Below are 14,517 nucleotides of genomic sequence, written 5' to 3'. Positions count from 1 at the left end.
TGGGGAGTGGTCTGAGAGCTCCATTGGGAGGATGCATGTCTGAGTAACAAGTCCAAAGAGCGGTCCAGAAAATAATCTAATCTGGATGAGGTGTCGAGTGGGGACGAATAAAATGTATACTGCCTTTCTACCCAGTGGTACACCTGCCAAACCTCCTCCAGTCCCAGTGTATCTGCCCATGTCCAAAGATGCATAGAACTGGGGCCAGTGCAGCAGAGTCTGTGTTGTGTTGTGTAGCGGGTCCATACCAACATTAAATTCTCCCCCATAAATGTGAAACCAGGTGCAGTGGAGGTTAGCAGGTGGGATACTTCTTCCAATGTCAAGTCGAATAGATGGGGGGGCGTAGATGCTGCCGAGCGACTACGCCTGCCATCGAGTTCTGAATACCATTACAAAAAGACCCAGTGGATCTGTGTGCACACTGTGCACAGTCAAATGGAAGATCTTCTTGAATTAAATAGCAACCCCTCTAGAACCCCTGGTGTGACCTGAATGAGTAACTGTTTCATCCCAAAAAGGAACATTCATTTCCAAGTAAGTGTATCTCCTGAAGTGGAAGCACCGCAGGATAGTGCCCCTTTGCATAAGAAAGAATCAACCCCATTTCCTCTCGTCTTTGAGCCCATTCACATTTCATGTTATTATGTTGAGCCCCCCCTTGGGGACCAAGGCTAAGTCAGCAGCCATCTTAGCTGGTGCTGCCGGGTTTGAACCTGTAGAGGGTCCTGAGCTATACCAGGCACTATGAGCATGATGAATACAACCCAAGACACCAAACTAAAATGGTATCTCAACCAGCAGCTGCCAAACTCCTTGCCCTCCCTACACTTCCCTCAGTGAAGCATTATCGCCTGTAAGAATTACAAAAAAACTCAACAATATATACACAACAGTTAAGAACTAATCGAGGGAGTGGGCTTCCCGGTGCCCACCGCCAATGTCACCGGTTCAATGTGCAGTTTCCGGAGTTGCTGGGGGGCGCGAGGTGGCGATGAGGGTTCATGCCACCTCCTCCATCCCCCCTTGTCTGGGCAAGCCCTCCAATGACATCAATCATGGTTGTCTCAGGTGAAATAGCATCACCTTCTCTGATCTATGTTGCTGATTGATTCTCAGTGTGCATCGGTGCAGCTGCAGACCCAAGGTCGTGTCTGATTTTCTTTGTGGGTTAGCCCATGGAGACACCACTGCGCCCAAAGTTTAGGCGTTCCTCCATCAAGGACCAGGATCCCTCTGGTGTGTCGAAGAAAAGTGTTTGGTCCTGGTAGATGACCTTTAGGTGTGCTGGATATTGCAACATATACTTGACCTGCATGCTTCCGAGTTTCTCCTTAACCGCTTAGAAGGTACGGCGCTGCTGTTGAACTCTCAAAGTATAATCTGGGAAAAGCATGACCCAAGCCCCACCCCCCTCCTGAGGCCCTGCTTCTCTTCAGGCCGGTCCCAGGGATTAAGCATGTTGCCTGCTCCACACTGTAACCTGCCCAGCTTGTACTAGTTAACCAGTCAAGGAGCAAACTTTGATTTTGCTAGGGTGAGTAACTTTCCTTAAGCAACCTCCACAAACAATGGAAGCAGAGAAAGCTGACTGTGCTGCTTGCAGTAAAGCGTCTACAATCACTGAACCTTATGTTTGGGTAGTCTCCACAGGAAGACGTAACTTGGCAGCACCTCTTAGCAGCTCTTATTACAAAGTGGAAAATAACCAGTATGGGAGATCCAGTGTGCCCAGAATTGTTAAGGTATAGAATTTAGACTTACCTGTGTCAGAGTAAAACTATGATTATCTTGAATGTGACGTAGAAAGTGTATTTATTCTCATCTTAAATGGTAGCACCGCCAGATCTTGGGATCAAAAATCCGCTGGTAAAGTAATACCAACTAGCACTACTGGAACACCTTTTGGATCCCTTGGTGTAGTAGGAACATTTCTACATTAAACAGGTAGTGGAATAGATTTGTTTGAAAGAAGAGAAATCTTGTGTGGTGAAACTATACCCACTTTGGGGGGTCGTATGCAGAACTAGAAGTTGTAAAGGCGTCTGCCCAATATCATCCAAAGATCACTTTGACCAGAAGAGGGACACGCAGTATACGCTCAAATAATATATGCTTCTGGTAGATCTGGTCCTCATAATCGAAGATCTATATGTCGACATCAAGAGCTCTCATGGAGAGTGCTTTAAACTTGAAGAATGTTTAAAAAGTGAATGCCTTGATATGCCCTTCCCCCCCTTGCTCAGAACATTACAATTCAGGATGTACTCCATGTTGGTTTAAAATGAGTCATGTACCGACTTGTGCTGCCTGTCACCCCCGGAGGGGTCGATAACTGGGACTGCTGCTGCCGCTCCATTGCTCGGTGCCTGTGGAAGAACTTCGCACGGGACTCCATTGTCCAGGAGTCCGTGCGTCAGCACACCTGCGTGGAAGCACGCCTCCCTGCCCACAAGCCCTTCAAAACAGCTCGCGGAACCCGCTGGCGCGGGTCCCGCTTCGTTACTTTGGCCAGTACCGACTTGTGCTGCCTGTCATCCCCAGAGGGGTCAATACCTGGGACTGCTGCTGCCGCTCCATTGCTCGGTGCCTGTGGAAGAACTTCGCACGGGACTCCATTGTCCAGGAGTCCGTGCGTCAGCACACCTGCGTGGAAGCACGCCTCCCTGCCCACAAGCCCTTCAAAACAGCTCGCGGAACCCGCTGGCGCGGGTCCCGCTTCGTTACTTTGGCCAGTATCGACTTGTGCTGCCTGTCACCCCCGGAGGGGTTGATACCTGGGACTGCTGCTGCCGCTCCATTGCTCGGTGCCTGTGGAAGAACTTCGCACGGGACTCCATTGTCCAGGAGTCCGTGCGTCAGCACACCTGCGTGGAAGCACACCTCCCTGCTTACAACCCTTGTTTATTGGTTCCCGCTCATATAAGTTCTTCTATCCATCGCAGAGCGGGACGCGCCGCGGGACGCCCAGGACGAAGCCCGGACAAAGGGCGGACAGTCTGAGACAGTCCGTGACAGGCGGGGGCTGGAGGGGGCCGTATAAAGGTCTGCCCTTACGTTGTTACTTTGCCTAACCTGTTGGGTGATTCGTGGTTGTAACGCTATAGTCATAAGGGTAAGGCAGTGATCTGTACTGTGGTTTTCTAGGAAGTAGTCGCTTCTGTTTGACTGTCTTATCCAGTACAGGTCTGAAGGGTGCTGTTTTGTGGTGCTAATTCACCTTAGAGTCTGGGTACCGGTCTAGCCCGGATCATTATGCCTAAAGCTAAATCAGCGGTTGTAAAGTCTACTATGGATAACTATCTAGTCAAGATGGTGGATAAAATCAATAAAGAACGGAGGAAGTCCCTTGGACGACCAGGGTCTCAAAGTTCGAGCCCCACCTCTCCCGACCGATCAGTTATCCAGGTAACCATCAACCCTGATGTTGGTGTGTTTATAGATCCAATGGATAGTCCTATTATGATTGACGTAAATGATACTTCTATTGAGGCTATGGCTATCCCTGGGCCTCCTAACGAGGTAGAACCTGGTCCGGAAACTATTATTGATCCGACCAGTCCAAAAGTGCAGGCACCGAGGCCACAAAGATTAATACGAACATGTAGGAACACTAGCAAGATTAATCAGCCTAAACGAGGGGGGAATCGCCCCGTAAAAAGAAAGGATCCCTCATTGTCTAATGCTCAATGTGACCAAAAAAAGAAACAGGATGGTAACGCGATGATTTTAGATAAGGAGCAATTAGATTATTTAATCAATGCTATTGATGTTAAGTTTGACATACTTGTTAAACCTCTATTGATTAAACTGACTACAATATCAGACGAAGTAGTCAGATTGGGGGGTTTACTGGATACATTTATTAAGGCTGATAAGGGAGCAAAAGATAATGATAATGATCCTAGCCCTGTGGAGGCACTATGTAACTCCCGTAACTTGGCTGTAACGTCGGCCGAGAGCAGCACACTTGGTCTTGGGAATGTCTGTGTAGCTTCCTCAGCTGCTCCCGATTTCCCCCCGCAGTTGCTGGCCCAAGCTAAACCTTCCTTTAGTTCAGTCCTAAGGAAGTCGGTGGGTCCCAACACAAATTTTAATATACCTAGTAGACATCAGCCAGACTTACCTCCGACTTGTGCACCTTTTGTGGTAGTTTTAACCAATGTTCCTCCCTTAAGTGCGTCCGGAAGCAACCACGGTCCTGATGAATCCCATTCTTCTTTAAAGAATAAAACCGTGGATTGGCTCCACCGGCAGTGTTGTTTCCCCGTAGCTTTGTCAGGGGATATCTTAAGCACCAGAAGAGTTAGCTGGGTGGGGAAATCCCGTAAGACATGTGGAGGGGATTGTATTGTTGTTAATTTTCGTAATCCTCAACTTACCTCCACGGTCCTGATCAAAGCTGCATCTCTTCCTTCTCGAGATCAAGGGATTTCTCTACGCCCACTTGGTTCTTCTATAGAGATCATGATATTCAATTGGATGAAAGGTATCATCAAGGGAGGACCAGAGATATGAACATGTGTGTTGACCCCACTATCCCCACGTATAATAGATTCCAGCCCTTGAGTGGGCTTGACTGTAAGGACTGACTGGTATCCCCTATGGTGGACCCAGGCTTTGTGGTTATGACCCTGGACGTGGGGAGATGTAGAGTGGTCCCAGTGGCTTCAGATTCAGTGGAGGCCATAGATACAAGTGGTTCCAGTGTGTATAAAACTGATGTAACAGTCGATTATGGAAACGTAAGATCGACCCCTGGGGCTTCAGAATCAGAGGAGGCCATTGGTATAAGCGGATCCAGGGTGAACCCTACGGATGCACCAATCGCCAGTGGAATTGTAAGACCGACCACTGGCGATGGGGATGGGGTAGTATCTTCTAAACCCACTGCATCAGTTAATTGGGACTGGTGTTCTATTGCCAGCTGGAATGTTGCTGGCCTCACACAAAAGGATGCTTGTTTAGGATGGTTAGATTTTATTAATAAGTTTAAAATTATTTGTTTTCAGGAAACTTGGAGTATGGACCCCATTAATTATTCGGGTTATGTTTCTTACCAATTGCCGGCGATGGCTTCCACCTCGGGCAGAGCCAAGGGTGGGCTGTTGATTCTGATTTCTGTGGATGCACCACTTATTGTTAAGAAATATGTACCCATTGGGGCCCATTCCCAGATCCTATGGCTTTACCAGGAGTCGGGTAGAAATATCCTTTTAATTAATTTTTATAATAATGTTTTTGACAATACTAGGCAGCAGGTAGTGTTTGCTCTAGAATCAGCTCTGGATGATATAGTAACGGGTAATAATATTGTGTTTGATTTCATATGGCTAGGGGATTTTAATATTGCTGTGTGCCCATTATCTGCACATAGGGTTTGTGGTTTTGTAAATTGTTGGGGGGAAGGCGTCTCTCATTTTCCCCATAATCCATACGGAGATTCATTAAATAAAATCTTGATGACCTACGACATTGAACTGTTGGAGAATCTGAAGGGTGCCTCAGGGGAAACTATCCCTACTTTTACGGGCCGAAATGCAAATACGGGGATTGATTTTATTTGCATTTCAACAAGCCTTAACCCATGGTTTACCGCCCCTTTGGTAGTTGATAATCTCATTAGCGATCACAACTGCCTAACCATGGAGGCCACTCTTTGGAAGGCGACACAAGGCCCCTATCCTAACATTATAGCAAATATCGAACCCCACCGTCCAAATGGAACTAGAATTAGGTGGAAGGGTGATAAAGCTGATATTCTGTCCAACTCCATTATTTTTAATTGCGTTAATGAAATTGCCGTCATTTTAGAAAGTCAAGTATTAACGGATGTAATAGTACCCAAGTTTACAAATATTAATCTCATTATTGAGGCCAAATTTACTAGGCTTCTCAAGGGGAAGACGTGCAGGCAAAGGGGATGGTTCGACCATGCTAGCACTATTGCTCTCAAAGGTTTAAAAGAGGCACTTGTAGCTAAACCAAGGGATATTCCTTTGGTTAGGGAGCTCAGAGCCACTTATCAGGCAGCACTCAAAAAAAGGAAGGCCGAATTGAGGCAAGAGGCATGGGACAAGCTAGACCAGGCGGCTGAAACTTCTGACTCCTCCCTTTTCTGGGCAACAGTAAATAGTCCCTTTCTTAAGAGCGAGGAGATGCCTGAACTGATGGCCAATGTCAGTGCAGATAGCTGGGTCTCCCACTTCTCCGAGATTTTTGACTCGGATACATTATCGGAGGTCGAGGGTGGGGATTGGCCTGTCATTCCCTTAGACATCTCAATTTCCGAGGTCCAGGATTGCATCTCTGTTAGTAAGGGAGGAAAGGCCCAGGGGCCCGACGGGGTGCCCATTGATGTATACAAAAAAGAACCAGAGATATGGGGCCCGATATTAACTAATGTATTTAACGCAGCGGTCCGTTATGGAGTCCCAAACACCTGGGAGGAATCTATTATTATCCCCATATATAAGAAGGGGAGAGGAGGGATGCTAAGAATTACCGTCCGATCTCCCTCCTCGATTCCTCTGTGAAAATTATGAGTAGGGTGCTTCTGGTTAGACTAGAAGAATGGGCCAATTCAAATAATATATTAGCTAATTCCCAATACGGTTTTAGGAAAGGTCGAGGGACAGTAGAACAGTGCCTCAACCTTGATCTTCTCATAGGGAAGTACACGAGGGCCAAGAATGGTTCTCTTTTCCTCTGCTTTGCAGATTTGAGCAGTGCCTTCGATATGGTGAACCATAAGATCTTATGGGAGAAATTATTGGAAATGGGGGCACCAGAGGGCATTGTTCATTTCTTGGCCCGGTTATACGCTAACCTTAGAACTAGTGTTCGCTTTGGCCTGGAAGGGGAGCGTACCTCTAAGTTCCCTATTAGACGCGGAATTAGACAAGGTTGTGTGCTTGCCCCTCTACTTTTTACACTTTTTATTAATGAGATTGACTCTGTTTTAAATGCCGTTGCGGCTGACACCCCCAAAATCCTTGATTTCAACGTCCCAGTTTTACTTTATGCGGACGATGCCGTTATTTTATCTAGGACCCCCATTGGTCTTCAACCCTTAATGGACAGGTTTTCCCAGTTCATTAAGGAAAGGAAGTTGAAGATCAATAAAACTAAAACATTTGTTATGGAATGTGGTAAGAGCTGTAAAAAACCGCATTCGTTTTTTATTGATGGGGTTAAAGTCCAAACGGTGGACTCCTTTAACTACCTAGGTATAACATTTTCTAAGTCAGGTAGTTGGACCAGTGAGATCAATCATGTCAGAGTGAGGATGGCGAAATGCGCTCATGGGGTGTTTCAGTTCGCATCTAAAATTGGGGATAAACGGATAAAAGACATGCTGAAAATTTATCAAATGAGGTGTCTTTCTATAGCTCTCTATGGTGCTGGTATTTGGGGGCATTCTTTTAGTGGTAGTCTACAAGTGGAGGAAAATCTCTTCCTAAAAAGACTCCTGTGTCTTCCCACTTCGGTTTCTACCGCTCTGGTGCACAGGGAGTTTGGTATTCAACATCTTAAAGATTCTGTAGCCCTTAGACCACTTTTGTTGTGGCGAGCTATTTGGGCAAAGGAAGAGACCTCCTTAAATAGAGCTATCATTAAAGACTGTTTCTCTATTGATAATCATCAAAAGATTCCATGGATCAAATATGTTTCGGGTAGTTTCCTGGAGATCTATGGTCTTAATGTAATAAAGGATCATTATGCAGTCTCGGGTTTGACTAAAAATGAAATGAAATCTGTTTTCATGAGCCACAAGACAGAGGTGCGTGGGAGGGACAACGGTAATTTATCTACCTGTTTGTTCTATGATAGTTTCTGTGAGACGATGGATTTCCAACCATATCTGAGTTTTGTCACCAGACCCTCCCATCGGTTCGTATTGACAAGATTTCGTTTTGGGATTGTCCACCATTTGGTGGCTTTTCCAAGTATCAAAAAACGTCCGAATGGTCCCTGTCCCTGTGATAATACTACTGCTCAAAGCACCTTACATTTCTTATTATTCTGTCCGATTTATGGCAATTTTCGCACAGCTTTTTTAAAACCTGTTTTTAAGAAATATGGAGTTAGGACAGTAAATGATACTATGAAATGGTTATTTAACTAGACACCTGATGTCTGCTTTTTTACTGCTACTTTTCTTCTTCGAGCTATTAAAGCAAGGCCTAGTATGATATTTTAAACTGTTTTCTAATGTTTTTAAAAGTATTTTACAGCTTGATTATTTTGTTAATATAATGTTTCTTGTATTGTTATGTATGTGCTTTTATGGACTTTGTGTTTAAGCTCCGAATAAAGCCTTATGAAATGAATGAGTCATGTAGCCCAATATTGTGGCTGCCACACGTGTGCTGCCCAGTTGTGATCCCTCATCACCAAAACAGTCAATTGTGTCCTAATGTGGGCACCCCTATGCCATGACCTTTTTCCCCATCTAAATGTCATACTCCAGGATCCTTGAATCATGCTTTAGCCTAAGGATCTATCACAGGATTTGAAGATTCCCTCATCTACAAAAGTTAATCTCAAGGCATGGCTATGTTCTTGGCTTTTCTCCCTGTTAATGGGGAGGAAGCCTCAGCTTGGGCTCTGATCTTTACTTAAAGTTCCTCTGCTCAGACTCAGCTCTTTCCCGTTCCTACCTCTCCAGGCCAGACTATCTTCAAGCAAGACATAACGAACATCTTCCAAGTAGGTTTCTGCTTGTGGCACTCTCAAAGTCCTTCTGCAGCACCACTTCAGCCTTTCTTTGCATTCTTGGAATTACTCACTCTTGCCCAGTGCTTTCTTCAGAGGACTCAAGTTAGTGATCGCAAGGCAGAGTTAGATACTGTGTGGGTTGTGGGACTCCTGTTGGGTCCCTGTACTATTTCCTGCACCTATGTATTGTACACCTATGTCAAGCCCTCATAGTTGTCATAACTGTCTAATGGGCCTCTGCGGTGTTATATGAAGACCCTGTGTGAACCTTGTTTTTTGATCAGTGTCTCAAATTGTGGAGCTCTACAGGGCATATCAAAAAGACCAGTCTTCATGAAAATTCCTTTGGTGGCTACAGCATGATAAAGTATTCTGTCACTGATAAGTTGAATGAGTACCTTAGTGCATTAGGTACCAGAATAAATCTTGTTTAGGTCTCATTTTCTCTACAATGCTGCCATCCATGTGAAATACATGTAATTCACAAAATGTTGTATTTTAAAGTGATGTAAGAGCAATGAGTAACAATAGTCTTGTTTTCTGTTTAGAACAAAAAAACTGGCATGCAAGATAAGACTGCAAAAAGCACAAGACAACCTCTATTTGGCATGAAGAGCTGTTGACTACAAACCCGCATCTTGTGTCCTTTCTCTCATTATTTCTTTCCCCACTTCTCTTTACCTTCAGTACAGAGAGCAGTCTTTTACGTGTTCAGCACTGTTGACAGGGAAAGAGATTGGTGGGTTCCACATCGTTCCCACAACAACATTCAGATCTACAGGTTAGTGGTGACTTGAATTTAATACATGGAGACATTGAAATGCATAGTTTTTTGCTAGGAAATTGATTACGAAAGAGAGTAACACAGATCAATTAATGGTATGGAAGGGACAAGAATATTTCCTCATGTGCCTTATATATTGAAATTGAAGCTCGGTTTATTGAAGGAACTGTGATTTCAAATACACTCACTTATGAAAATGAACAGAGAAGATTGGCTGCCAATCAGGTTGGAGGGGGAAAAAACGTAGGTGCACATTTAAGGTCTAGATGAACTGGGCGAAAACCCTATTATGTATGTTCCACAGATGTGTGTACAATTTAGGTTTTTCATGAGCATGATAGTTGTAAGAAAATCAAAATCAAGCCAAGGAATTACTACTGATATGAATGATCTACTTTTACCTTAATGCACACTCCAGTGGACTAAAGTCAGTAGCTGCCTACCCTCCGAAAGGTTGAAGGCTACACCACCATGTCTGCAAATCAATGAAGCATTACGATCTGAAAGGGTGAATCACTTTGGCAAGCATCCAGCTTAACACTACACCGGTGTTGGTGGTCACAGTTGCTCACAGCTCAGTGTATGTTTACTTGGAGAGGGAGGGAGAGAGGGAGGGAGAGGGAGAGGGGTTTAATCAATTCTGTGCCTGGGTTATGAAACACTTGGCAGCATAGCAGTGTGAAACATCAATTAAAGCACACAGCTCAGTCTTCGGAACCTTGTGATCTCAATACCAGCAGATGGGGATGGACAAATAACCCAAAACATGACATAACAAGACTGGACTAAGTGTCTACCATGGGTTTCTTGGAGTTCTACAGGTTGGGAAATGAGTTATTTAAACAGCAAAGTTTCAACCATTCATACTTCATTCGCATACCGCTGGGTCATATACAAGGCCAACAAAAAGCTTGTGTTGAGCAAGGCACTCAATTGGGGCAGTATAAGCTTCTTCTGCATCTCCCCCATCACAACATCTGAGATTACTGCACCCTACAATGAAAGGTCAGATTCAGAGAACCCTATTAGCAGATAAACAAAAGGCTGATTCCACAACAAATAAGGGAATGCATTCATAATGGACATTTTTACTTTCTTTTTTAATGCATCACATTAGTAACATATTTTGAAACAAAAACATAGAAATTGCGTCATCTCCACTTGGGGTTTAGACCTCTAAAAAAATAGCACACATGCTACCCACTGGGGCTCTAAAGAATTTTAAAATATCAACGGATAATACAATATTTTTCTTTCCGCAAAGTCCTTTGAATTTGCATTTGTGATATTCGAGTTTCAGTCAGCACTTCAATTATATTCCTAACTTTATATGCATCACTGAGTTTTACTCCTCCCAGCCCCCAAAAAACTAAATAAAAACAAATGTGCACCCACTGGTAACTCTTGACTTTGTTTCTCCACTATTCACAATTAAGGCTTTAAGGCTCCAGGAAAAAGGCGATTGGATAGCAGAGTACCCCAGGCACAAACAGAAGAACTTAGTAAACTGTCTTAGATTTTCAGCTACAACTCAAAAAAGAGCACTTAGCCTGTCAGCAACAATTCAGACAAGGTGCATGGGTTACCTTGTCCTTCCTGTTGCCTTGTGAGCATAGTAGTAGCTGAATCCCTTCAATGGCAACTGATGGCACCTGGTCAGAGACTTTTCAGTTATGCAAGTTATATATCCCGAACTAGGCTTCTAAATGATATTACCTTTTAATGTATTCTTTCGGTATCATTTATGTGGTATGCCTCTAGCATGTTTGATCCCTCCCCCCCCCCCCCTCCCGCCTCCATGCTGCACTTGAATGTTGCAAATCAAAATAAATAGAATAATACAGAATAATAAGAAAACTGGACAAGAGCTTACATTACACACTTGAAAAATAGGAAAGTTGTGCATGGAGGAGCAACAATTCCAGGCAGGAGATCTTGATGTGGAGATGTACCTGCATAAGATTCCTTTATATGAAGCAAAAGCAAGCCTGTCTCAAGAAATATTCCCTTATGTTCATTGCTAAGTCACCAAAATATACCAGGACCCGTAACCTTTTAAGATGCAACAGTACGCATAGCACTTACACAGAAGCGATCCAGATTTTCAGTGCTCAGAAGAGCTTTATGGACTGGGTTGCAGATTGAACTTAAACGACTTTGGATTAAAGGTGTATCATTTTAAATGGAAATGCATTTTAAAATATCTCCAATAGTAGTTTTAAAAAATGAAAGAAAAACTGGAAATCCTCGTTCAGCAGCAAACCATGAGATATAGCACAAAAAGGTAACACAAAGGCAAAGAAACAGTTTGACCACAATTTAGAGTCTTGGCAGCTTGCAGGAACACCAGCAGACAAATAGATTTACATCAGTGAGTCTGTGAAATATATATGCTGCCTTGCTCGCCAGATCATGTATAATGTTCCGTTTTTGCCTTCTATTCAAAGCATTAAGGTTTCCAGGGCTGGATCACAGGTCTATACTTCCTTTTGGTTTGAACTTCTTGACTGAACGTTCACTCGATCTCAGCTGGAATTTACTACCATAGATGTAGGTGACAAAGCCATCAATCTCCACGCTGAACACACTGTTAACCTTAGGAATCACTGAGGGGAACCAACACAAAGATGAAGTAAGTAATGAGTTACTGGTGTACCACAAACACAAAAACATAGATTTCGACTTTATAGATCAAGACTTCCACGATATGTCTGATTAACAACTTTAAACATGGGCCGATTCATAAAGGTATGATTACCAATACTGAAATATCCAACTTCATATTAGTAAAAGTGCAAAGAAGGTAAACTCATTTTCTAAGCAAAGAATATATAAGAATATAGCTCATACTCAATTTGTAATAAGTGCATGTGAATATTTCCATTTTGTTCCAATTTCAGATGTTTTGCAGGCAATTTGAAAAGATATTTAGGAGTATGTGATGCAACACGAAATTAGGAAGTACTAATATTGGAGGAAGTTTTAACACACCATCAAATGTGAATTCTAGGGACTGGTCTGCCTGACTTGGCAATTAACGAATCTTTTCACTGTAAAACCCAGATATTCCAACAAATTCATCGCCATCAGCATCTGATGCTCCAGCACCCCTCTATCCAGTACCATCGGCCTTCAACTAACAAACTCAGTACCTTCATGAAACACCACAGAGAGAATGATAGTCCAAAGAGAAGGCTCCTGGACCTCAACCTCATCTCTCCCCACCGGAACTGCAAAAATCTCCAGATGGAGAGAAAGACATACAAACAGATATACATACTTAGAATTTAAACAAGTAAACCAATCCCCCTTCCACAGCAAATCCCTTGACAGATGTATTCCTCCATCCTGCAATGACAGTAAACGATCCAATGGGTCTACTCCCTCAGATTGATGACTGCATCTCTTCGTGCTAGTTTTCCACCAAACATATACTGATAATGATATTATCATTGATAGTACTCTATCACATTTTTTCAAAGAGTGCCTCCACCTTTTAATCTGCCATCTTTCTGTCTTTAGTACGGAAACTCAAACCCCTAGGCATCCTCTCCTGAGGCGGCTGTGCTAGACTTCAGCTTGAAACCCCTCACTATCTCGCAACACCCATACATCCTGAGTAATTCTCTCCCAGTTGCTGACAAAGTGGGTGAATAGGCCACCCAATCTTAAAGAGAAACAAGAATGGTTGACTTTTGAACACATTAGTTATAGATCTCGGACCTCTATTCCCCCACGTGTAGTTCTTGCATGACCTCTTTGCAGGACAAATTCTGCACTCTGTGAAGCAGACAGATAGGTCTAAACTCCATAGAAGCAGCTCTATTAACAGGCAAACGATGCCCTGGTGATGCCGTGACCAGGTCTAGCCTGCTCCACAAATTTACAGTCTATTTTCAGTAAAATAGGTTTTCTTTTCACTGTAGACAGGGCAGTATCTATGCTTCCCAACAAAAAAACTGTAAGCTGAATCCATTGACGCAGCTCTGCAACAACCACTTTTTTCTCATTCATAAAAACATCCTCTCTCCAGTCAAAAATCTGTGTTAATTGGCAAGCCTAACAGTCGAACAAGTTACTTACCCTCGGTAACGATACATCTGTAAGAGACATATATATTTGTTATAGATTCCTTACCTTAGAATACCCCCAGGCATCAGACTGGATCCAGAGAATTTTTTCTCAGCAGCACCCCTACATGTCGGCAGGTGGTGTCGGTCGACTCTGCGTTCATCGTCGCAATCGCCGGGATGATGTCGCTGTATCTACTTAGATGACGCCCCGTGCGTTAACGCCAATTTTTTACACGACATTCCATGCCAAAAGCGCAGAGCCATGCAAGACACTGACCAGTGGTGCACACAACTAGGGCCCTGAAAGGGAGTCCCTTAATCTAGAAGTCAGTTCGCACAACAGGGAGAATGGGTGGGGCGGTAAGGAATCTCTAACTAATATATGTCTCTTACAGATATATCGTTACTGAAGGTAAGTAACTTGTTCATCTGAAAGGGACTATTAGTTATAGATTCCTTACCTTAGAATAGTTACCTCAGCAATACCAACCCCGGAGGTGGGTCTGCGAACTAAGTTCACACCAGAAAGTCCTGGAGAACTGAACGTCCAAAGAAGCTGTCTCTCCAGACTTGACTATACAGCAATAATGTTTAGTGAGCTTGTGCAGTGATGCCCACGTAGCTGCCTTGCAGATGTCACCGAGGAGGACTCCGTGTCCCAAAGCAGTAGTGGCTGCCGTAGCCCTGGTGCAATGGGCATGCAGTCCTACTGGAGGCTCCTTTTTTGCCAAGGAATAACAAATCTTAATGCAAAGAACGATCCATTGATAGATGGTCCGTTTTTGCACGGCCAGACCTTTCTTGGCACCCACATAGGACAGACCATCGATTTGGCGCCCACATAGCCAACAAAGAGTTGATTGTACACCCGGAATAGTTTTGTGTGATCCACAAAATGATAATGCATGTTTTGGATCCAGATGATGGAGTCTTTCCTTC

At 43.8% G+C, this 14,517-nt stretch overlaps 1 protein-coding gene across 1 annotated transcript in view; it reads right to left on the bottom strand.

The window, feature by feature from the left end:
* Positions 1-10,586: 10,586 nt before the first annotated feature.
* Positions 10,587-14,517, bottom strand: part of POP4 (POP4 ribonuclease P/MRP subunit) — a 101,886-nt gene continuing 97,955 nt past the window's right edge. The window contains exon 8 of the mRNA XM_085638926.1: positions 10,587-12,111. Within this exon, the coding sequence (XP_085495052.1) occupies positions 11,975-12,111 (137 nt within the window). The 3' untranslated portion in view covers positions 10,587-11,974. The remainder of the gene's footprint in view (positions 12,112-14,517) is intronic.

This window comes from Triturus cristatus, chromosome 12 (genome assembly GCF_964204655.1).
Source record: "Triturus cristatus chromosome 12, aTriCri1.1, whole genome shotgun sequence".
Lineage (NCBI taxonomy): Eukaryota > Metazoa > Chordata > Amphibia > Caudata > Salamandridae > Triturus > Triturus cristatus.
This window is presented reverse-complemented; position numbering and strand designations above follow the sequence as displayed.